General features: G+C 29.3%; 1 protein-coding gene across 8 annotated transcripts in view; it reads right to left on the bottom strand.

Moving 5' to 3' along the window:
- Positions 1–25,844, bottom strand: part of LOC107452018 (carbonic anhydrase-related protein 10-like) — a 482,641-nt gene that overhangs the window by 110,108 nt on the left and 346,689 nt on the right. For all 8 annotated transcript variants that reach the window (XR_011636879.1, XR_001585143.4, XR_011636876.1 and 5 more), the window contains exon 4: positions 25,448–25,642. Coding sequence is in view for 5 of the 8 variants with exons in the window: in XM_016068291.4 (XP_015923777.2) it covers positions 25,448–25,642 (195 nt within the window). In the remaining 3 variants the exon portion in view is untranslated. The remainder of the gene's footprint in view (positions 1–25,447; positions 25,643–25,844) is intronic.

Genomic DNA, 25,844 nt, shown 5'->3' with positions numbered 1-25,844 from the left:
TAGACATAATAGATCAATTTCCAGACATAAATCGGAAGCTTGTCGAGAAATGAGTGAAGGAACAGTGACACGTCAGACGTCACGTGACATTGGTATGCGTGTGAACATAGAGCAAACATAGGAAAGTCGCCTCTGAATTATGCACCACTCTAATCTAATTACGGAGGAGTTCCTCTGCTTCTTAAATATAGAGAACGAATATATTGAGCAAAAAAAAAAAATGTATCAAACTTTTTTCCAAGTCCGTTTTTTTTCCTCCAAGATTTCAGTTTCGTTAAGATTTCGGTTTTTATAAAAAAAATCTTGTGGTACTCTTGTGTCACGAAGCGTAATATGTTGTCACGCTATTCCGCTGAATTGTTTTTGGAAGCTTTTTGTATTACAATTCGAGATTCTATTCCGATTCTCACGCCAAAATGATATCATGACAAAATTCCATTTGGTTTTAGATGAGAACAGCTAAGTTTCCATCGTAAATTGCAATGCTGGGACGGAGGAAAATGTTTTATATCATCGTTTCAGTACAATAAATTCACCAAGAAGTGGTGATTTGTCTTAAATTGTAACATTTTTACTGTCTGGTGAATAGTTGAGTTACAAAAATTGTTTCGAGTACTAGTTAATTTGTTTGCAAAAAAAAAAAATATATGCATAAACTTAACATTTATTCGTACGGTTTGTAGAAGATTTATTTTTTACATTATTTTTTAATGTTTCAAAATTAATGACTTTTTTCGTCTTAATTATAAAGTAATTTTGTAAAAGATTAGTTATTAACTTTTTGGAAATTAAGAGTTTATAAATAAATAAAAGATCTTTGCTAATACATCATAATTTTTTTATATTAAATTGCTTTATATATTGGAAAATCGTAAGAGTCTACATAGCTGCTTCGGCTATTCAATTCGACATTACAATGTATTTTGTTGCGAAAATACTAGAAAACTTTTGAATTGAAATTATGAAAGAGTGCAGGAAAAATATTAGGAGTACGTTGGAATTAAAAAATAGTTATTATTTTACTTCTTAGCTTCTATAAAAAGGAAAAAAAAATTTTTCGACTTAATGTACATTAGTACTAAGCAATTTTAACAATTATTGCATCATCTAAATTTAGCTAATAAATAAAATAAAATTTAATAAAATAATTATAAAAATTTAGTTTTTTTTATTACCTCTATTTTTTTGAAAAATAAAACTTTCGTAGTTTTTTTTTTAATGTTTTGAGTGATGCAATTTAATTTTATTTTTTGCTGTTAAATAGTTATTCAGTGCAGTGTATGCCATTTTTTAGGTATCCCCCGAATACACGTCATATCAAGTTAGCTATAGGTTGTTCACCTATAAATGGATATAGGGGATGGCACTTGTGGCTCCGCTTTCATCATGACGATATTACTTCGCAATTTTTAGGAGAAAGATGAGCTCAATCCTGTACAAGGTTGCTATTTGGAGATCGTATAACAATTTTTTTTTCTCAGCCTTTATATGTATTTTTTTAACATTATATATTTCATAAATTTGATGATATTTCTCCCTTTTGAGTTTATAGTTCGACCTTTTTGAGATATTTTGTTGTAATATATTTAATAAGCTAGTGTAACGAAAGATGTAAGGGCAGATGATAAAGCGAAGTAAGTGACTGAAAAAGAATTCACTGTTTACGTTTGGCGTGCATTAAAGGTTGTCTCAATTTCAAGTGCAGAGACTTTTCTCCTTTTACTCCAGCTCTGAAATGAACTCTTCGTCCTAGAGGTGGGACCAAGTGCCAACTCCTGGTAAACGAACTATAGTTACATGAATTTAAAAATTTTTTTCTTTAAATTTGTTATTTTTTTAAACGTTAATACGGTATATTTTAAATTCATAATGCAATCAATTTATAACGTAACTTTATTTTGTTAGGTTTAGTCCTTTTTTTCAACTTTAAAAGGTTTTTTTAATTCTTTATGTTTAAAACACAATTCGTCTTGGTTTACTCTAAATTCAAACTAATGAAACTTTAATTTGTTTTTGAATGCTAAATAAATTAGCTTGAATGTTGTTCAACACAGTATTTTATTTAATATATGTATCTGAGCGAATTAAACAAGTTCTTTTAATTTTAATAAGGGTTTCAAATGTGCCATATATCTTATTGCATTTTAAGTTGATACTAATGTCATTTTATTTTTAATTCCATTTTGTTCTTATACCTTGAAAAATAGTTTTATGCATGTATATGCCCTTTTATTTTTTTTCCAATCAAGATTTAAAATTAAGAATCTCGCGTGACATCCGTGCAGTGATCACAAAGAAACAAGTTAGGATGAGTAATTACCTAGTTAAGTAGATTAATGACAATTATTTAATGATAATAGTTTTAAAACTTAGAAGACGAAAATATTTAAGAACAATAGTATATATGTAAGACTTTATTCAAAAACAAATTAATAAGAATTTAATTAATTATAATTATGTCAAGAAATTAAAGAACAACTTTTTATGGTTACTGTTATACGATTAATTAATAAATAGCGATGTATTTTAGTGTATGTGAATACTATTTTAATCATTTCCTTTATAATTTACTATTATAATTAAAAATTTTATTTTTTCCATAATATTCCTTACAAACTGATCCTTTTTAACGTCACCCCGATGGTGAAGCTTGAATAAGAAAAAATCTCAAAGCGAAAAATAAATATTATAAGAAAATTAGTTTTTTAATTATATTGAAAAGTAATGAAAAAGATAAAAAATGAGTACTAAAGAGAAGTCATTAAAAATATTGAAGTTTTTATACGGATTTATATTGACAAAAAAGTATTAATTAACGAAAATAAACTTGTATTTAGTTAACGAATAATTTAAAAATAATGTCAGAATTTGCTTCATTATAACGATAATTCAGATTTAGTATGTAAAAGCGATTTCTCAGACAAGAATCAAAAATGAATTGCCTCTTTTTCTAGATATTAAGAAAATCGTAAGGGCTGAAGCCGCTGTTTTGGGTGTTCAGCCTAAATTTACGTTTTGTTTTGCTGAGCAGATACTGTAAGACTCAGTAACTTGAAATTACTAAAGTGTGTAGAAAGGAATACGAAAGTTACGGTGAAATAAAATAAAAAATGACACTCGATTTGTTCGAGAAGTATTAACTATTCAACTTGTTAGAAAAAATACCATGCGGGCCGCTTTATAGGCAGTAGGAAGCACAGTGTCAGAGTTTGGCACGTTGAAAGGACCATATTTAGAGTTTTTTTAAAAACTTTTTTGGTACAAAATTTATCGCAATTTTAAATACTTTTCTGCAATTTCTTCCACTCTTTTTTCCCTTTTTTCGCTTTACAATACATTTTTGTTCTGTTGTTCAAAATCAATAAGTTTAGACAATTGAAATTACGAAGGTGAGTAGATGGTATTAAAAAAATTCACTTTTGATATTTAGTTTCAGAGATATTAGCTGTGAAAGTAGTATTAAAAAACATATTTGTCGAACTACTGTCCATTGAAATGCAACTATGGAGTTGAAATTTGAAGTGCTGATAGGACAATTTTTTATTATAATTTTGAAGAGAATTTTTTTTTCTAAATTCCTGTAAGTTCGAAGATTATTGCAAATTTAGTTGCTTTTTCGTAATTGTTTTCTTCCTTTTTTTTGCCTTAAATACTGACTATTTATCAATCGTTGTAGAAAATGTTTCCTCCAAGATATATTTACTTTGAGACCCCGCGCTTAAGTAGATGTCATGTAAAAGTAGTAAGTGAGAAAGAGAAAAAAAAGAGAGCCAAAGAGAAAGAAAGAGAGATTACATGTTATCAGATAAAAATTTTAATATTTATAAAAATATTTTAAATAATAAATAGCGCTAACAGCTTAAATAGAAATAAAAACCGTTTCCTATTTGAATTGTTATAAAAGTCTTCAAGGAATAAAGTTACTTCGCAATTATTACTTCTTATTGAGTCTCACAATCTGCATTTCTTAAATTATTTTTTTTCAAGTATAGATGATTATTTTTCAAATCTAGGTAATCATTTGTTTCGTTACGATTAACACATCAGGAAAATGTTCTTACATAATACACTTACATTAAAATACAATAATCGTACGTTTAGAAACCAAAATGTTCAGTGTTTTTGTGAGACCTATTCATGTTTAAGAAGAGAGATAAACTATTTTTTCTTATTTTTTTTATTTTAAAACCGTCGTTGAACAGCCGACCCAATTTTTTGGGTTTAAAGGCTACTAATATCCGACTCTGTAGCCTTGTAATTTTGAATCCAATCAGAAGACAAGGGAACTCCTGGATCAAGTAGAGAGAGAAATTCGCCGTCGTGGAGGACTTTTTGATGGAACTAACTCGCATTCGCGTTACATGGAGAGGAAAACCACGAAAGCCTCCCAAGGTTAACCGAATGGGAAGAGGACTCTAACCATCTACCACTGAGGATATTTTACGTCAGCACTGTGGTCGGTGTTAGCCAGATTAGTACAGAACAGTCATTGCTGGGATTCGAACCCGGTTCACATCATTGGAAGGCGAACGGTCTATCCCATGAGCCATCATGGCTCGAGATCTATGACGAATTAGAAGCAATTTGCTGGTTTTTGGTGAACGGAAAGAGAAAAAGAGAAGATGGAGTAACCTAGTGGAATGTTAAAAAATTGTAAACGGCATAGCCTCTACTACTTTAATTTTCAAATTCGTGTTACATTTTACAATTTTTATTCGCCGCGTAATAATATAGAAACTCGTAATAATATAAGAACCAAGAAACTTGAAATCTTGAAGGTGTGTCGAAAAAAGTACATGAAGTACGATGGAATAAAAAAAATAAAAATTGAATGACACTAATTTTTTCCCTTCGAAATTCTGATTTGTTTGAAAGTTATTGCAATTTTAAGTGTTTCATTAGTGATTTTTCACACATTTCCGCTTTGCATAATTTGATGTTATACTTTGTTTCGATGTGCAAAAAGCATGCGTCTTGGAAATTTGAAACTACGAAGGAGTATGGAAAAAATTTAATGGGAGAGTATAAAAAATGTTCTAGAATTTGATGATCAGTCTAAAAATTAGTCCAACTATTAAAGTTGTAGTAAAAAAATTTACCATTTTTATTTTCGGACACATAATACAAGTTTTTGAAGAAATTCTGATTTGGGAGGATATTTCTGCAATTTTAAATAGATTTTTTTAATACTTTTTGATTTAAATGATAATTATCAGTCATAATTATCATTTATTATCAGTCATAACTATATGCGTTTAAAAATCAAAACTCGGATATCATTATTTTTTAGGCTCTAATTCCAAAAAAATAATATAGGTATGAAACAAAATGTCACTTATAATTTTTTTTCAATATAATCATATAAAGTTCATTAATGTAAGCGTTATATATGACTATTTAATTAAGTTTTGCCGATATTTAGCCTAATCTCTTAAAACTAATTATAAAATTTCACAACATTTCTGTATAAAGTAAACCAATTATTGTTTAATTTTAAAATGTGTGGAAAATAACTGAACTGCATTTTTTGGCAATTAGAAATGTGAAAAAATTCAGAATTTTTTTTTTATTTCAATTATTTTAATTAAGGCTAAATCTCGACAGATTTGTAATTTTAAAAAAAAATTATTTAAAAGAAAAATAATTAAGCTATTTTTATCAATTCAAAGCGAAAACAAGTTTTTAGAACAACATAGTAAGTATAATTTAAAATAAAAATATTAAATATAGACACAAAAACTTAAATTTATAAAGTTTTTCTTGACTAAAAAATCCTTCCCCACATCCCTAAACAATCTATATTTCAATTCGTCAGAGTAAAATTAAAACATATAAAATTTAAAATATCAATTAAAAAATCATTGCACCAGAATAAAATTATAAAATTTTCAAATTTCAGTTAAAAGTTAATTAGTAAGAGCAAAAAATATTCAATTCCCACAGTAGAGTAGAAAATAATTACTTACACTTAAAATACCAAAATATTTTAAACCATTTCAAGATACCCATTTAACATTTTCATAAGAAAGTCCAATCTCTTAAGAAGTTCGTATAACGTATTAAAATAGTGGAGAAAAAAAAAACCTTTTATCTCACGGTAACTTCTTAAAAAGGAGGAAGAGATGGTCCAGGTTCGTCCCTATCTTAACTACTCTAGAATTAAGCACGCGATCAATGATCATCTGTCCTTACTCCCAGAGAGAAAGAGGGGTGGAGCACTTTTTCTCTTACTCTATCCTCTTTCACATCAGTGAAAAGAGTTAATTGCTCTTTGAAAGAGGTAAGTTCTCTTATTTTTACTCTAAGTATGCTTAGTTTGGCTCAAGAAGAGGGGGAGGATGTTGTTCCAGTTTGTTATTTACCTAAGCTCTGATTTCTCTACCCTAGCATTAGACTCTTTCTTTCTTTAGAACCTTAGAGATTTGAGTTATTTTTTTTCTTCTTCTTAATTTAGTATGAAATGTAAAACAGAGCTTTGATACTGAGGATTTAAAGTTTTTGAAGTTATTTGCCGAGGATTATTTTTCTGATTAAAATAAAATCGATTGTGAAATTTTAGGGTAGGTTATTGTGAGCAAATAACTCTGAATTCGAGATGTAATTATTTTTTAATTAACCGTTTATTATACAGAGTGCTCTGTAATGACTGTCCTTGATATATATTTTCGAAATCCTTGGCGAAATGTCCATAAGTCAGAAGTCGGAAATTAATTTTAAAACGGGGAGAAGTAATACCACTGAAAAATTTTTTAAAATTATTTGATAACGCAGGCTGGCATATAAATGTTAAAACCAGTTTTATTGCCTGATGAAATTTGAAGGTGTTTCTGATATCAAAGTTTCAACTCTTCTCTTTTACCACCCGCAAGCAAATAGGTTTTGATGCCTTCAGCCCAGGCCCGTAGACGGGGGGGGGACATATCCCCCCCCCGAAATTATGGGATTCAAACTTTTTAGTCTTTCTTTAAGCCTCTCAGTAAAAAAAACAAAAACTGTCGAATCAAACCTTTTCTCAGTACACCACCTTCGCTAGTGCATCATCTTCATTTGACCTTGTGACTCATCTTTCCTTCGGTTAGACTCCTCCCCCGAAATCAATTGTTTTTCAGCATATTAATTTATGCAATTTCTGAATCTACGCAGATTTCATTGACATCGAAACCCTCATGGGAGAAATGGAAGTATAGGCATCAAGGTGGGACCTGCGTGAACCCCTTAGTAGACCAGACACGGCACTTTCAGCAATGGAAGAATGTGACAGTATCTTTTTCCCAAACATTTATTGATTGTTATCAATATTGGCTACGTTGCCAATCACCACTGCAACTGCAGAAAGAACTTTTTCTACTCTTAAACGAGTGAAAACAGCAACAAGAAATGCTACTAAAGAAGAAGGCTACCAGGGCAAACTTTATTAAGCATATTTCGGGATATTCCGGTTTGTCCTAAACTTGGCAAAAGAATAGGTGGCCAAGGTCCTAAAAAAATAATCGAAAAATTTTCTTCAAATCCCCGTCGCATGGCTTTGTAAACTTTGTTTACAAATTGATTATAATTATTATGTAATATTAATTGTAAAATAATTAATATGTAATATTTTTTAATTACTAGTTTAACTTTTGCAAGCAACAGAATAAACAATATTTGTTACAATGTTTTTCTCTTACTCTGCATGTCTGAAACTGTCCTTGCCTTGCTTCTTACCATATCCCCCCCCCCCGAAAAAATATCCTGGCTACGGCCTTGCTTCAGCCCCATCTTCAATAGTGATTTTGTGTACTTATATGACGTTTTTTCATCACTAAAGTAATAATTTACGACTCCTATTGCATATATATTTGGACTTCTGACACGTATATTAGAGTCTGAAAATATATTACAAAGATGGTCCTTACGAGACATTTTATATATATTTATTTGTACATATTATAAGATATTTTTAGTACAAAATAGGGGTAGAGTAAATTACAAAAATTTTTTTTTACCTCTTTTATTCAAACAGCATATGCTTTTAATAATTTATCTTTAGTTAATTTACATTCTACCATGTCTAACTTTTAATGCAACATATGTATAGTAGTTAAACTAATCTGAGAGCTCCGATGGCTGAGTGTTAAAGGCATTGACCTGTCATTGTGAAGAACTGGGGTTCGATCCCCAGTGGCGACTTGAAGCCCACCCAACCCAACCTCAGATCCAATTGGTTCCAGCTTGTCTGGGAAGTAAACGTGGCCAGTGTGCAGTACTCACCACATTGCCACAATCATGCCGTGGGTCATGATATTGTGGAGCCTTAACCTCCATAAACTCGCTGGCCAACAACGGGCTGTTGCGAGAATGATTTAATTCAAACTTATCTGAAAATATATTTTAAAATCTATGACATAATTTTAGATTTTGAGTTTTGGATACTGAATGTGTAATTTGTTCTTTGTTAAAAATTCGAAGAAATCCAAAATACTAACTAGTAAAGTTAATAGAGGACTCTACTTTATCAGAGGCAAAACTACTTTGAAAAATGCATTGCTAGCACGTCAAAGTAGAGCATCTTTAATTAATGTCCATTTATGATTTATACAAAGAATAAAAAACTATTTACAACTTCTTAGAAGGAAATCATGCTACGTATGTAGGCTTACATTTGACAACTACAATATTTTATGAACTTATTGAGTTTTGCTCTTTATATTGTGGCGCAAACTAAGTTTAACTTCTTCAGAATAAAATCATAGTATATTTGAATGCTTTCGTTTGCCAACTGCAGTAATTTATAAAATTATTAAGCTTTGCACTTTACATTGTGATATAAACTAAGTTTAACTTCTTTAGAGTAAAATCATGCTTACGTTTGACAATTAAAACTATGAATGCTTACGGTTGCCAACTACAGTACTATGTAAAATCATTAAAATTTGCTCCTAAGGCATAAACTTATTTTAACTTCTTTAGAATGAAATCATGCTATGTATATGTACACTCCCTGGCCAAATTATACCACGCAATATAAGATTTTGTGTATCTTCATTATCAGGTTATTATCAGAATCTTAATTATCAGGATCTTCATTATCAGGATCTTAATTATCAGGTTATAATATACAGCTTTATTGTTTTTACGAGATTGAAACCAGTTTTCACGTGTTTACTTTCGCGTATCAGTTGGATAAACTAGACGACATATAATATAAATTTGACGATTGGATAAATTAGACGATATATTATACAAATATCGAATATGTATTATATCAGATATTATATTATATTATAATAACTAGACCAAATTATTAGACACACTGCAGTGTTTTGATAATTGCATGTTTTGCGCGAGTTTACATGCAATATTTTTATATTTAACAATACATGTAATAAGTTTTTATTCAGGATACTTTTTATGAACTTCCTATTTGTATTTATTTTTAACGAATTGCATTACAATGTTAAGGCCTGTTTACACGGTCCAATTTCTTGAATCCGAGAAATTGGACGGATTTCTCTGTCCAAGAAATTGGATGATTCGTTGACACTATCCAAGTTCTTGAATGTCGCTGATTCGTTGAAAGAAAAACTTGCGCATGCGCATTGTTCATATTCAACATTATAAAATAATACTTACATAAGTTTAAAATTACTAAATAAATTCAAATAAAATCATAATAACACAAATAAACCTCAACAGATCAATTTATTTGGACTAAAATCTATGAAAACCCACAACAAAATGACATAATTTGCTGCCAGCTTGTTGACGTTACGAAACCTAAGACGCTGATTGGTTAAGGGAGAAAAAACTAGGATGGAAAGTAGAATATGCTATACTATCGTCCAAGAAGTTGGACCAAGTTCTTGGATGTTTGTTTACACGATCCAAGCTCAAAGCAAAACAAGTTTCCATCAATATCAATCAATCTCTGTCCAAGAAATTGGATCGTCTAAACAGGCCTTTAACTAATTGATACACGAACATAAATAAGTGTAAACCGGTTTCAGCCGCGTTGAAACAATAAAGTTGTATTGTATCACCTGATAATTAAGATTTTACATAAAATCTTATAGTGCGTGTCTAATAGTTTGGCCAGGTATGCTTACATTTGCCAACTACCGTATTTTTTTTAGAAATATTAAAACTTGAACTTTAGATAATGACATGGATGCACCATGAATTGCTTGCATAAATGATGTAACAAAAGAATTGGCAATTTTTTAATTGAAATTTTGATTAAATAGCGCAAACCGGAAAGAAACATGCATTATTTTTCTTTTGCAGCCGATTCAAATCCTTTCCTAATTGTACTTTGAATGCATATAGCATAGAAAAAAGAAAAAAATAACGAAATTCGATTTATTTAAACTACTCTTTTATTGTTCTGTAATGCTTCTTTTTATGCTTACAGTGTAGCATACGTTTTGAAGGATTCAAACAGACTTTATTACAAATTGATTTATGCAAAATTGTTCTGAAATATTATTTTCCACCATTTGTGTCTTCGGCAAAATGCATCATTTAATTCTAATCAGTGGAATTGGAATTCAAGCTGAGAAACAAGCCTTGATGCGTAAAGAAGAAAGTTATAAGATTTAGTTGAAATGGATGCAGGAAAAATCAATTCTAGTTTATGGATGAGTTTCTATTCAAATCGTTGACAGTGTCTGAGTATTTACATATTAACGTGTATTACAGTTTTTCAGTACAAATTTGAATTATCTTTCTTTCCCTTTTCTGCACAAAATTTACAACAAGAAAAATCTTATAAAAATGATAAATTATATATTTCTTATAAAGTTTTATGATAATTGTTTTTTTTGATTAAAAATAATGTTAGCGATACAAAGTATGTACAGAACATCGTATGTAAATAAACAACAAACTGAGTATTTATACATATTAATCTAAATTAGAATTTTTTTAGTATTAATTTAAATTATCCTTCTTTCGCTTTTCTAGCTCATAATTTATTACAATAAAAATCTAATAAAAATGATAAAATTCTTATAAATATAAAGTTTTACGGTAATTGTTTTTCATAAAAATAATCAATGTTAACGGTACTCTCGTATGCACATAAATAATAACAAGTCACGAGTATTTGCATATAAACCAAAATTGCAATTTTTTAGTAAAAGTTTAAATTATGTTATTCTTTCCTCTTTTATAATCAATGTTTATATCGATTAAAATCTAATGAAAATCATAAATTCTTTTTAACTTTTAAATTAATTGTTTTTTGTGAAAATAACCAATGTTAGCGGTACATCCTATGTACATAAATAACAAACCATACTAACCTAAATTACAATTTGTTTAAGCATAAATTTTAATTATTTTTCCTTGCCTTTTTTGCTCAAAATTTATAACTAAAATATCTTAATAACTATAATCAATGTTAGTGGCACATGTGTGCTTAAAACAACATATGCAATAAATTACTTCGTTAAATATGTACAATGTACCAGAAAACAATTACGACTCTTGATTAATATTTTATTTTATAAACGCTTTCTCATGCCCTAAAAACAATCTTTAAATGTTGAGAATTACAGCTTACTGGTGCTTAAAGGTATTCTACTAGTTTTGACAACATCTTTTTAAATAACAATATAAAATTCTGAAAACCTGGTCTATTTGTTTTTGTATAGAATCTTACAAGACTAGCGAAAAAAATTTAGTATTATTTTTCTTTAAATGACATTTTTAGATGAAAATGAGGCATTTTTTTTTTTTTTTGCATGCACGCTAAGAATTTTTTCATAGCACGAAACAAAAATTCCTTTGAATATTTTATTTAGAAGGATATCAACTATATTTTGAATTATTATCTTAAAAGCAAGTACATATGCTACTGAGTTAGGGATCAATGCAGTGAAAAAAGTAAATTTTTAAAAATTTCCGCACTAGTCTTTACGAAAAACAGGCAGAAAAATAAAATTCTACTTTTTTCTCTTAGTGTGTAGTTCAAAACATGTCTACTATTATCATTAACACTCGTGAAAAATTAAATAGACAATTATTTTAAAAACAATATGCGATATCGTGTTTATTGTGGTGTAAAAAGTGAAAAAATTCCCTTGCACAAAAACTGCTATAACTTTGCAAATAATAGGAGTACAAATAAATTTAAACTATTTTTAGAAAACTAAGAGTACAAGGATTTCAAATTCATAATGAACTCTGTTTCGGAAATTTTTATCCCAAACCATGTTTTTACACTAGTCAAATACCTTAATAGTGTAAACGATAATTTAAATTACGAAATCATTAAAAAGTTGCTTTGGTCTGAAGAATTAGGATTTTAGTTTTGTTGAATTCAGAATTTTGAAGCGCAATTTTAGTGTTTGGTACAGATAGAAAACTAAATGGTACAGATAGTACGACATGGGACGCAAAAACGACTTTTGTTTTTAGCAAATTCTGAGTTTTTTTCTGAAATTAAAAGAGATGGCTGCAACCTGTAAAATGTGAACCAAATGCCGTCAGAAAACCAGTCTAATGTTTGTCAATTGTATTTTTAAAAATTTTTTTTTTAGGAGTCTCGACATACCTCTGAAACTATAGCCAATAGCGGCCCATTGTGCAGCTCTAGTGCTATTTAAGTAAAGTACCCACTTACATGAAAGTATAAAAATAATTAATTTTTTTCCCAATTTTGTTCAGTAAACGATTTTTTTATTGCAGTAATCTCATACAGGTCACTGTAAAGATTCTGTATTAAATAATTTTAATAAGTACCGGTACTCATAGTGACGGTGCCTTTTTGCCATGTTACAGAAGAAAAAATCTGGTATACCATAATTTAACAGTCAAAATCACTCTTAAACAAATACTACTGTAAAAACTACGGTATAATATTTTACGGTAAAAATTTATTTTGTGGTAAAAATGGATTTGACAGTAAAATAGTATTAACGGATGATGCCTTCAAAGTGTTGGTACTTAATACCGTAATTTGATCCAGAATTTATTACTAAATGAATAACAATGGGATTTTATTTAAACTAGTGGGCTGCGCCTCCTGTTCGCTAAGGCTCGCCAACCCCCGAAAATTGCTTCGCAATCGGCAATGTGATATTTTTAGCGGTAATCATTGGTCGATTTTCTAACGTTGCCATTCGGGGAATTGTAATGAGTCTTTTTTTGTCTCCGTGTAAGAGAAATATATATATATAGATGATTTGATTTGTATTTAGTTTAAAACGATTTACTCAAAATAATTATTAATTTAATACAACAAATACAATTATTAATAATTTAATACAACATACAAAAAAATGAATTATGATTGCTAATTAATAATAAGATTCTTATTTTAGATATTAAAGATACATTCAATGAAGGAGTAAATATAATTTTTTTAAGAAAATATAAATATTTTTTAATTCTTGTATTATCAACTTAAAACAAATATTTCCAAAATTCAACTTTTCAGCCTAAAATAACAAGTTTCGATTGCCTGTACTATAAAATATTCAATGATTAGTATTTCCATATGAAATCATTACTATCTCTAAAACAGAAATTTATTACAGAGATACATTTTTAAAAATATTTTTAATCATAAAATTAAATTAAGAATGAAATTAATTTAAGAAATTAAAGCAAAAAATATATACATAGAAATATTATATACTCAGAAATCGTTATATACATAGCCCAAACTACATGCAAGCAAAACAATTTTAATAATTAAATCCATCCAAACTAGCTACGACAATAAACGTTGGTTTTAACGTGCAAGAATTTAAATTTCACGTCAAACAAATCTATTGGTGCTTTCGAAATATTTCCCGAGGCCCATATTAGAATACAAAATCTGTTTTACAGACTGTGAATCTAAAGTCTGTTCCAAATGAATTTTCTTCGAACATCCCAATTTATACAGCGTATATGAGATTCGAATAAAATGGAAGTGCTACTTATCTTGTAACAAGGTATAGCTTTTCGGTAAAACTGATGAATGATGATATATAACAATGTTTGACAGAATATTGGATTATTTATAGATAAATGATTCTGTGGATTTTATAAATGTATGCGATAGATAGCTAAAATGAATCAAAACGTATTTTTACTTTTTATTTGGCTTTAAATTTCGGTTTTCTAAACTGTACTATATTTGTATAACTCCGTACACTTTTATCTTCTTTCATGTGTCTTATATTTCCACCAGAAACTGTTTGTTAGTTTTTTTATGAATGCTATGAAATAGATTATTAAAGCTAAAAAACTTTTCAACAGTATTTTTGAGAAAAATTTGACGGAACTAATAGTTAAATATAGAGATCTGATTTCTAAATCCAAATAAATATTTTTATAACTATATAAAACAGTTGTTGTAGTTTGGAAGATATCACAAATAATATAATTTTAACTAAGATATGTTTAGAACAAGGCAAACTTATACGTTATTTCTACGTCATTTGGCTTTGTAAAGTTATAATTTTATTAGATTGATATATTTTTATTAGCATGCGTATTTTTGGATTTTATATTTGTAATTTTCTTTATTTGAAGTATCATTAAATTGCCTTATTTAATGCATCATCAAATTTCATAGAGCGTGAAAAATATACTCAAATTTCACGAAACTTTCTTCGCATTTGACGAAACTGTTTCCTAGTATATGCTCCGAGCGAATATTTCATCAAAGTGACGAAATAACTATATGAACTTCTTTGAGAAAACGAATTTCGTCAATAGTAAAGTAACATTTGGTCATACTATTTAAAAAAAAAACCTTGTGCTTAATGTATCTAACTTTTCTAATAACCATGTTATAGAGGAAAGCACAGCCGGATTAGTGTCACCTTAGCAACGAAAGTTAAATTACACCCTTACCCGAAGTGAGATTAGACCCTGGATCTTCCACGTACGAGAACAACTCCCTGACCACCATACAGTCCGGTCAGCTAATTTCGTATCTTTATTTTCGATTATTTGCTCTGCATCCTAGTTTCGTCATACTCATTAACAATCTCCCATGATGCACTATTACTTTTTAAAGTATTTTAGCTACAAGTCTTACAAAATCAGTTAATTATGATGCCACAACAAAATGACATANAAATCCAAATAAATATTTTTATAACTATATAAAACAGTTGTTGTAGTTTGGAAGATATCACAAATAATATAATTTTAACTAAGATATGTTTAGAACAAGGCAAACTTATACGTTATTTCTACGTCATTTGGCTTTGTAAAGTTATAATTTTATCAGATTGATATATTTTTATTAGCATGCTTATTTTTGGATTTTATATTTGTAATTTTCTTTATTTGAAGTATCATTAAATTGCCTTATTTAATGCATCATCAAATTTCATACAGCGTGAAAAATATACTCAAATTTCGCGAAACTTTCTTCGTATTTGACGAAACTGTTTCCTAGTATATGCTCCGAGCGAACATTTCGTCAAAGTGACGAAATAACAATATGAACTTCTTTGAGGAAACGAATTTCGTCAATAGTAATGTAACATTTGGTCATACTATTGCTTAAAAAAAAATCCTTTTGCTTAATGTATCTAACTTTTCTAATAACCATTTTATAGATGAAAGCATAACTGGATTAGTGTCACCTTAACAACGGAAGATAAATTACACCCTTGTCTGAAGTGAGATTCGAGCCCGGATCTTCCACGTACGAAAACAACTACTTGACCACCATACTGGCCGGTCAGTTAATTTCGTACCTTTATTTTCGATTTTCTGGTCTGCATCCTAGTTTCGCCATGGTCATTAACAATGTCCCATGATGCACTATTACTTTTTAAAATATTTTAGCTTCAAGTCTTACAAAATTAGTTAATTTTAATACTTTTTATAAAATAGCAAAATCAATTATAATAGTGTTTTTGCTAAAAAAAAGTAGTTTGCAACAAAATTTTTATAGTTGTATATAAAATCCTTTTATTACTTTTATTTAGTTTTGCTTCTTTTATTTACCTAAAAATAACGTATCTTTAATTAAACATAATATGTTTCTAACATAAGTGTCACTTGTTTTGAAATTAATCTTGAAAAAAATCTTGAAATCTTTATATCTGATAACTCTAACTGTTCCCCCTCACGTTACATAAATAATAAAAAATATTGCTTATTATAGTTCACTGTTAATATGGAAAAAATTTTGCCTTGCACGGATTACACAGAAGGATTGAGTCAAATTTAACGACATCTTACAATATGAAATCGCTGTATGAACAAACAAAATAGCTGATGGTTTCCATCAAAATATTTTTGTTGATGCACTTTTGTGTGCTAAAATTTGCACGTAACTCAAAACAATGACAATATTCCTAAAAAAAAAAATGGAGATTTAAACTTTATAAAGTTGTAATTTTTTTCTAGAGCAGTGTTGGGAAATTTGTAGCTATTAATTTACAGTATTTTAAAGACAATCTTTTAATTACAAAATACATTATCCAATTACTTATGAAATAAGAAGAAGAAATATTTATAGAACATTTTGTATTATAGAACTGAATATTGATCGCTTATAAAAGAGAACTGAATACGAGAAATATTTATAGAACTGAGACATTTTGCTTGTTGAATAGGATACTCTAAACTAAAAGGACAATTTTAATAAATTTTTATTTAATTTTAGTTACTATGTTTTGTACACTCAAACTTTATTCATTTTAAGAGAGAAAAAAAGTTAAAATGTCAGAAATATTGATGAAATTGCTTTATAATTTCTGGTAACTTAGATTATGAATTATTCAATGATTATTTTTAAATAATTATTTAACAATATATGGTGAATAATTAAAATAATATAATGATAATTGTTAATATAATGTTAACTAATGAAATATATAAGCTGAGCGTCCTTATAAAAGATATAAGCTTCCATATGTATTTCTTTATTTAACAATAATTGTTGAAACACATTAATTTAAAAAATGTTTTACTGATCACAATTTTAATCACAATAGGATTCATTTATCCCTTTTACACAGAATTTTTATTAAACTTAGTTTTTCATAATTTTTTCTTTATTTTATAATAATTTAGGTCAAAATAAGTGGAAAATATTATATTTACTATTTTAATAATTTATGATTATGAAATACAGCATGAAACACCGGTGTCTTTTTCTGTGGTAAAGGTTAAAATCTTTCATATAGTAATTGTTCAAATTTACACTTATTCACGGTTATTTATATCTAAGAGAAACATTCATCAACGAAATTTATTTCATTTATGAAATCAATTATTGATAAATCTTTAAATTGAATATGGTTGAAAAAATCTGTTTCAGAGTACTTTTTTGGATCTTATATTTTGGATCTTATTATATTTTTTGGATCTTGGATATAATACAAATATAATTTCTATAACATAATAGATTTTTAGTAAATTAAACTGTTTTTTATAATTAAAAAATTCCAAAATATTTTTTCCTTGTATTTAGAGTGTCAGAAAAAAAGACTAAAAGCTTTATGAAAGATACACTGGTGTGCCGTCTGCGTCCCAGGATTAATTGCATGCTATGAGTTATTTATTTAAAAAAAGCATTAATAATTCTTACTATTATATTCATCAACTGAACAGTTACAATTTTATGTCAATATACACTAGAAACGACTAAATAACATAATTTAATCTTAGTAATCAAATTGCAAATTGAGTTTCTACAAACGAATGAGAAAACATCAGGTTGACTTAGAATTTAAAAAAATGTTTAAAATTATTTTCTGTATCCACTTAAGATATTGCAATGAAACAATGGAAATCAAATATTCGAAATCTTACCTTGCTGCCAAAATTATAAAGAATCAGTAAAGTTTTGAAAAAGTTCTTAAAATTAACTAATAAATATTTTAGTTCTGAAAAATAAGTTATGAACTAAGCTAAAATTTATTTGAAATTTAACGTGCACACATATGGCGAAGTTCTATGAGAATTTGAGTTAAATGAGAATGAGAATTTGAATTAGAAATAGAACGCGTTTGTTCGAATTGGAGAAAACCGCTCGTGTTGCATCTTTGTCACACGTGATTCAAACATATGTTTCCTGGAAACAAATAGATTGAGTCAGAATTCCCGTTGTCCCGACGTTGCGTTGGATTAGAATATTGAAATATATTTTTCCATTTGTCTGATTTAGATGTAAAACGAATCTTTACTTTACATATTAGCAGATTCATTTGTATAAATGTGTAACGTTGTAAGTAGTAGAAAATGGGTTCATATGATAATAATTATGTGCATTTTGAAGTAAGTGCATTTGAATATGAAATTAGAAGATATATTTTTAACGATATAGATGTTAGTTTTTTAAAAAATATTTTGAGCACTAACTTTATAAGAATTTGATAGTTCTGATAGAGCTATAAAAGCTATCTGTTAGGGTAGTTTACAATAGTGTCCTGGAAACAGGACTATAAATAGACAGCCTCAAAACCCGAGATACATATGTAAGAGAGGGATAGAAGAGAACTACAGGGGGAAGAGGGTGAACTATAACTATTACGAATCATCATACAATTCGTGGTTCTAATGCAAGCTGTAACATACTATAGGGCTCAGACTTTTCTTCTGGGTCTAGACTCTTAATTCTATTTCTGTACTTTTTCATCAGGGGTCATATGCAGAGCCTTATCTACAACGATGGTTCCATAGGAGCCGTGGTGGCTCAAGGGGTAGAGCAAGGGATGAGGTAAACCGGGCTCGAATCCCGGCGATGGCTGATCGATGCGAATTCCGCACCCGGCTCTTTCACGGATCGCTGTGCCGACCTAAAATATCTTATGTGGTAGATTGATCATGGGTTAGAGTTCCCTTGTCAGACTTACCGTGGGAGGTTTTCACGGCTTTTCTTCCCGTGTAACGCCAATGCCGGTTAGTTCCATCGAAAAGACCTCCACCACGGCAAATTTCTTGGGTTCAAAATTATAAGGCTACGGAGTTAAACATTAGTTGTCGTAAACCCAAGGTTGGCTCGGCTGTTTAACTGTGGCTGTGAAATGAAATAAAAAAAATGGTCCCATAGATTCTGTAGAAGATCTTGTTGTCCGGATATCCATAGCTGCTGACACCATAAGAGAGATGATCGGTGTTTTCGTCATGGTACGACTATCATTCCTTTGATGGTATGAAGACTGGCTGCCGCAATTTTGAGCAGTGTGACATAATGTGATAACATAATGTTGGTTAATTTTATTTTGCTGAATAAAATCCTTTTCTGTATTTTATCCGTTTCTTTTCATTCCATCTCTGCCTGTCTTGTTTTTCATCATTTCGTGACACATCATGTTTCGTGCTTCAGCGATTTATGGTTTGCATTTCGACCATGAATTGTATGGTGCTTGTCTTGTTGTCTTCAACCGCCGCCTAACGTATGTACCATGAGTTTTTGTACATTCTGTATACAATAATGGAACATTTTGATACACGAAACATTCAACACCTTTGAAATGTCAAAAAGTAACGAAACCTATGAAATACAAAACTACACTGTACTATGTATGGTGAACAAGGAAAACAGGCTTGTATATTGTATACTAATTGGAAAGTTTGGTTCTTAGTAAATGTCACCATCATTTTACAATGTGCCTGACTAATTGTAAAAGTATTCGACCTTTTCCGTTCCGCTTGATATTTTTAGGCTTATTACAAACAGTCCATCTGTCTTTAGGTTCATTTTAAACATTGCGAACAATTACTCAAATAGTCAGTCTCGGTTCAGTGATGCTTTTGGCAATCAGCCAGCTCTTTGCACTGAAAATTGAGGCTAATTTCTATTGCTAACTTACTCCTTTTGTGTAAATTATTTTTGTTGCGACTATATATTCTTCAGTTCATTGCAATTAGCCTTTAGGTCATCGAAAACAACTTGAAATTATTCAGACATATTGGACAATGGAATATAATTCTCCATTTTGTTTTAAGGTAATATGATCTAAATGCAGTACGTCTAAAAACAATTATGCTGATTATAAAATACCCAAATTTTTCAATTAATTTGGTGAATAGCAAAATGAAATTAGCTGTTAGTAAGAGCCTAATTCTTCAATTAGCCTACGACGCATATACTATCAACTGTTTGATATAAATTTATTATAACATATTTCCCCTGTAAAAAAATAAAGAAACTTGAAAGTTTTCCTTTAATTTGAAATGGCGTTCCATCTGTTTTTGTATGCTTATTCATCTGAGATTAGATTTTAAATCTTTGACGTTCTAGACTTCAGAGCTTAGAGTGCGAAATTCTGAAACTTATTTCTCTGCTTCGAACTCCATTGTCGATCTTTACACTTATACATGCTAAACAACATTTTTGATTTTTTTTTCTACACTGATATTGAATTTATATTATAAAGATTTTTAATTGATTGATGGTCGAATATTTCAGGTTATTTTACAAGTGATAGATTGCTGAGCACTAAACTTCAGTAAATAAATGATTTTGTATTAGTGTGATGTACACTGTAAGTACTAGTCTATTATAAATATTTTTCTGAGTACTTTATGTAAGTATAATATTAAAGTAAGTATAATATAAAGTACTCTCCAAAATATTTAGCGATTGAAGAGCAGCATAATTTATAAAAGAAATCAATGTATCGAATAATTAAGGTTATAATAAAGAGTGATATATAATATGTTGTGCCTATTACGTATGTAAAACCTTGAAGCTTGTTTGTAAATTCAAGCCTAGTAATGCGTAATGCAAAATAAGTATTAAATTGAAGGAAAATAACCTTTAAAACAGTATAAGTACTCAATAATAAAATATGCGTTAATTTCGTAAAAATAAGTATTAATCCGAAATATTGTTTGAATCTTATTGTATGCATTTCAAATTAAAAAGTTTGTTATACGAAACGAGACACATACGGAATTATTTGTTTTACTTTAATTACGTGATCGTATAAACTTATGCCCACTATCAAGAGCAAAATTCAGATACCATCAGAAAAATCTAACACATAATTAAAGTTTCTTATCAGAAAAAATTCTATCTCCTAAGTATTTTTTAAACAATCTAAGACGACGAAAATTTACAAACCTGCCACTTTTTAGCGAAAAGGGTTCATGATTTGAACCTATGTAAAGACAGAATTTGATAAGGAAAAAATTGGAGAAGAAAATTAGGATAAAAAAATTCAACTTTATAATAATGATCAGACGTGTGTTTGTCCAAATCGTGCAACGTAGTCATCAATCTTGGCGGGAAAGTGGCCATCCATTGGCGTCGGGGGGGCCAAAGTGCCGGCTGATGCATTATTCATAGACTCCTTTTCTCGATTATGATTTTGTCTTCCGAATGTTAATAACGCGTCGTTAGCTGCAGTAAGGTCCCAATTATATGGATTCTAGAGAAGGTGCAAATTTCCTGTGAACGAAGGGAGATTGTTTGAACAGTTTGTGATATTTAAGAGGCTCTTAAACTTAAGAACATGCTTGTTTAAAATTCCTAAATTGAAATCTTAGATTTATTACGGTGCAATATGTTAAGAAGTACTTTTCCTTTTGATTTATTATAGCCTAATTTAATTTAAAACAAATATATTTAAATTATATTGGGTTCTAAAGGATTTTCTGTTTCTTCTTTTTTAAAGAATTAATAGAGAATTTGATTTAGGAAACTATTTTTAGATATGTATTTATTTGCTCTTATTTTGCTTATTAAGGAGAAACGTGTGTCTACTTATTACAAGTCAAAATAAATGAGGCTAATTTTGTTTTCTATTTCAGTATTTCTCTTGGTAATTTAGAAAAAACGGTTCTTGACACCATATACAGAGTCTTTGATTACGTTGAATTTAGTTTAATATAATTCCATAGAAAATAAAATTAAAATATTTAGTTAAAAGAATAATTGAATAACAGACGTCTCAGCCAGTAGCTGAATTACATTCTTTAGTGGAATAAATCAATCAACTGCAGGAGTTTTGTGGCTGAGAATGGCAACTAGCTGGTTATCTTTTTATTGAACGATACGTATTCCTATCGTAATTGAAAAGTATTCCTATTGGTTGCTAACTATTTCATCAATAATGGATTACCAGTTAACAGATTCGCGAAATGAAGTCCTCTTAGACATCTCTATTAGTTACCTAACTTATCTCAGAAACAGATGGATTTAAAATTAATAATAAATTATTCACGGATATGTTCCATACACGGTTCACTAAAAATCAAGACAGCATCAATCAGACATTTAATAATCGTAAATATTTAAAAGTGGAAATCAGAGGCTGAACTAGATCAGTATTCCGCTATCATTCACTCAATTTCCGTAGCACTATTCTTTTTGGACGATACATATTGCTATCCCAATGGAAGCGTAGTCTAATTGGTTGCATCTCTAACTGATTGTCCCCAGTAGACGGGTAAGGGAAAAGACGTTAGATTAGACATACCTATTAGTAATCTCCTAGGTTTGAAATTAAAAAAACTTTGTTGCAATGCGCTCCCTGAGGAAACACCACTTCTTAGGGACGCGAAATGCTATGATTATTAATCTAATTGCCATAAGAATTTATTAGGTAAGAAATGTTGATCTGTTTGATTAGTTTTTATATTCATAATAAATTTATATTTCTGAAAAATTAAGATGAAATAGTTATTTTGTAGCTTTTTGGTTAGCCAAACACAAGGAAGTTCAACAATTTATTTAACTTTTTTTTTTACTTTTTCATTTAATTGAATTTTTTGAGAGCGTCCATTGTGTTCAGTGTTTAAAAAATGAGAAAAATAAAAAACATAAATAAGAAAATGGAGGATTCGCTCGCATTGGGCTAACCGAGAAATATTTATATTTAATACTTCACATGGCAATCTCATTTTAATGAAACAGAAAGATGTTGTCATTTTGCTTTACTTTTTTTAACAATAAATTTCTTTTTATTTATAACTACGTTACGACCAAATAAACAATGCTATATTTATGAATAATATTCAAAATATGTTATGTGTGTAATTCATATCTATGGATATTATTTACAGTATGCTATATACGTAATTTATTTTCAAGAGTAATATCCACAATAGGTAATGTACGTAATTTGTAGTCACAATATGTAATATAATCCAAAACTTTTAAAAAATTAAAAAAAAAACTTTACCTGAGTTTTAAAAATACTATCTGAAAATTATTTACAAATAATTAAAAAAAAACAACAACTCTAAATCAAATTTAAGTAAATCTAACATTCAAGATCAAAAATGACTCAATCTAAATCCGGAGGGAAAATTCTCTATGAATAAGAGACCGGAAAAATGTAGGGAAAATATTACACATCTCAAAATCTCGAATAACCCATTCATCCAAATAGGCTCTTTTAAGCACCCTCAAAATGATTAATTGATACATAAAGCGCGGCTGTGACAAGTCCTTCACCGGCTGAGTATCATGATGGAACAAGTGTTCCATTGAGTTTCAAAGATAAACGGGTAGTTTGTTACATTCATCTACCCAACCCCATTCTCTACCTTTCTAGTTACCCCCGCGTTGTCTCAAAGGAGAATAAAGAATGAAAAAAAAAGAAAGTATTCACCAAATTGGAAGAGAAAAGCCGGGTGGAAGATTATCCGTTTAAACGGCCGCAAATATGATTAGTGAAGAGAGTTGCTGTTCGGCAAGTCTTAATTTCATTAGTATAGAATTTCCTTATCCGGAAAGATATTTAATAGGTTATAGTTTTTTAGTTTTTTTAGTTAAGGCTATTGTTTGGAAAGGCGAGGAATTGGCAGTTAGATAAGAAGTATGAATATAAATGAACCAGCAGTTTCTGAAAATGAGGTTATTTTTTGGTAAGGGAAAATTTCTGCTTAATGTTTTTGAGGTTTTTTGTGAGTGACTTTTGATGTTTTATCGTGAATACATTGATCAATTAAGTAATAAGTTGTGATGGTTAGATGGCATCTTAATGTATTGGGATATAGATTCAATATTGAATGACCTATTAATTTTCCTTGTCAAATCAACTTCCATTAAATGCTGAATATTTTTAGCATAAATCTCAAATCTCAAATGTAATTTGGAATTTAAGAGTTCTAGGTTTTTTTTAACGAAAGGTTGTAAACTTAAGTACAAAGGAGCTTTTAAGCTATAGTCAAAGTTCTATCAATGCTTGTAATAAAATATAGCATACCGCAGTGTATGAAAGCATAAATACTGCAGCAAGAATTACCAGACATTTTTTTGGTACTGTGATAAGTACAGTCATTTTCAAGACATAGAATATTGATGAAGGTGGTTTTGTTATTAAACTAATTGCCTGTTATCATTTATTTCATGACTTGTGCTTTCATATGCTGTCTTTAACAGTAATACAGTGTTTTGTTTTTTAGAATGTATTTTATCAATAAACTAAATTGTTTTACAGTGATGTATATGACAAGTAATATGTCCATGGTTGGCAGTTTTTGGCCTTTTTAGAGTGAAACTTTGCAGTGTAGTACTACTTTTTTCTATTTTTAAGCAGTTATAACTAAGTACTAAGTGCTGGTATTAATGGCAGTTATGCTAACTTATCAACATGCTCATATATAGAAGAGCTACCTTTCTTACAATTGATCAGACTGGTGTTTGTCATAAACTAATTTAAAAATCCGTTTCTTCGTAAAAGTCATCACTACTTTGCAATGCGTCAAGCTAATTAAAAATATCTATACTATTTTCGATTTAATTCGATAATTTTCATGGTAATAACAAGAAGCCCATCTATCTTTTGGTGAATTAAAAATGTACGGTGATTAACTTAATCAGTCTTAGGCGTCTTTCAGTGAGCTTTGTATAATACCAGAGATTTGAATAGAGAAGGATAGTTAATCAGTCTAATTGAGCAATAACTGCTATATCTTTTAGAAATTATTTCCATGGGCACATGCATTACGACCAGCTGGAAATTTCACTGATAGAACAATATCTAGTCCCATTGGCCCAAAAGTATCTGGGCCTCTTAAAAAAGGTTAGACTGGTGCATTGTATGATGATGATCGTCTGCATATAGCCATTTTTTTTAAAATGTAAGAAGTGGAGAGGAATGTACAAACTTTATTGATTGAAAAGATATTTAATTTTAATACAAATATTGAAAATAGGCACTTCGTTTGGATTTTAATAACGTATTGATGATTGCGAATTGTTATCTTTTTACTGTGCAAAATCTTCTTAAGTTAATGCTTATTCATAATTTCAGTTACTGTTATATACAACCTAAAGCAAAACAATTTACAGCATCTGTGTTAAGTTTACTGGTCAAGGTTAAAAGCAGTCTGTTAAATGTACTAGTTGTGCATGATTTCTAATTAGAATAAAAATAGTTAATCTAATAAGCATCTCGGTATTACTACAATTACTCAAGCTTCCCAGCTTGTTTCCTACACTTTATAAAAATAATATTAATTGAAACAACGTCGCACAATATAATTTTAGTAGAAAATGATATAAAGATTTATGTGCATAAGTAGATAAACAAAGCTGCATTCTTACTTCAGCGGGAAATGCATGGCTTCCAACTCTATGTTCTGAGCCTTGTCCATCAGTTCGACCAAAATGTAAATGAATTTCTTGAACCCTGTAGCTATAGGACAAAGGACCACCACTTATGTTTACTACTGGAGATTGAGTTCCGGTGTCCACTCTGAAAATGACTCCATGGCCTGTGTTTTGTATTAATCCATTGACCTGAAAAAGATATTTAGTTATGTTTAGTTATATCTAATTCATTATTAATTTTTTAAGTACCATTGCAAAAATATTATCTAGGGGAAAAAACACGGTGCTACTTTTGACTGAAGCAAATCATGGGCTCGTTAATGAACCCAACCATAATATTTTTGGGAAGGAGTTGGATTTTTCGGTTCAACGTTTCATTCAAGACGCTGTT

This window comes from Parasteatoda tepidariorum, chromosome 1, assembly GCF_043381705.1.
Source record: "Parasteatoda tepidariorum isolate YZ-2023 chromosome 1, CAS_Ptep_4.0, whole genome shotgun sequence".
NCBI classification, from domain to species: domain Eukaryota; kingdom Metazoa; phylum Arthropoda; class Arachnida; order Araneae; family Theridiidae; genus Parasteatoda; species Parasteatoda tepidariorum.
This window is presented reverse-complemented; position numbering and strand designations above follow the sequence as displayed.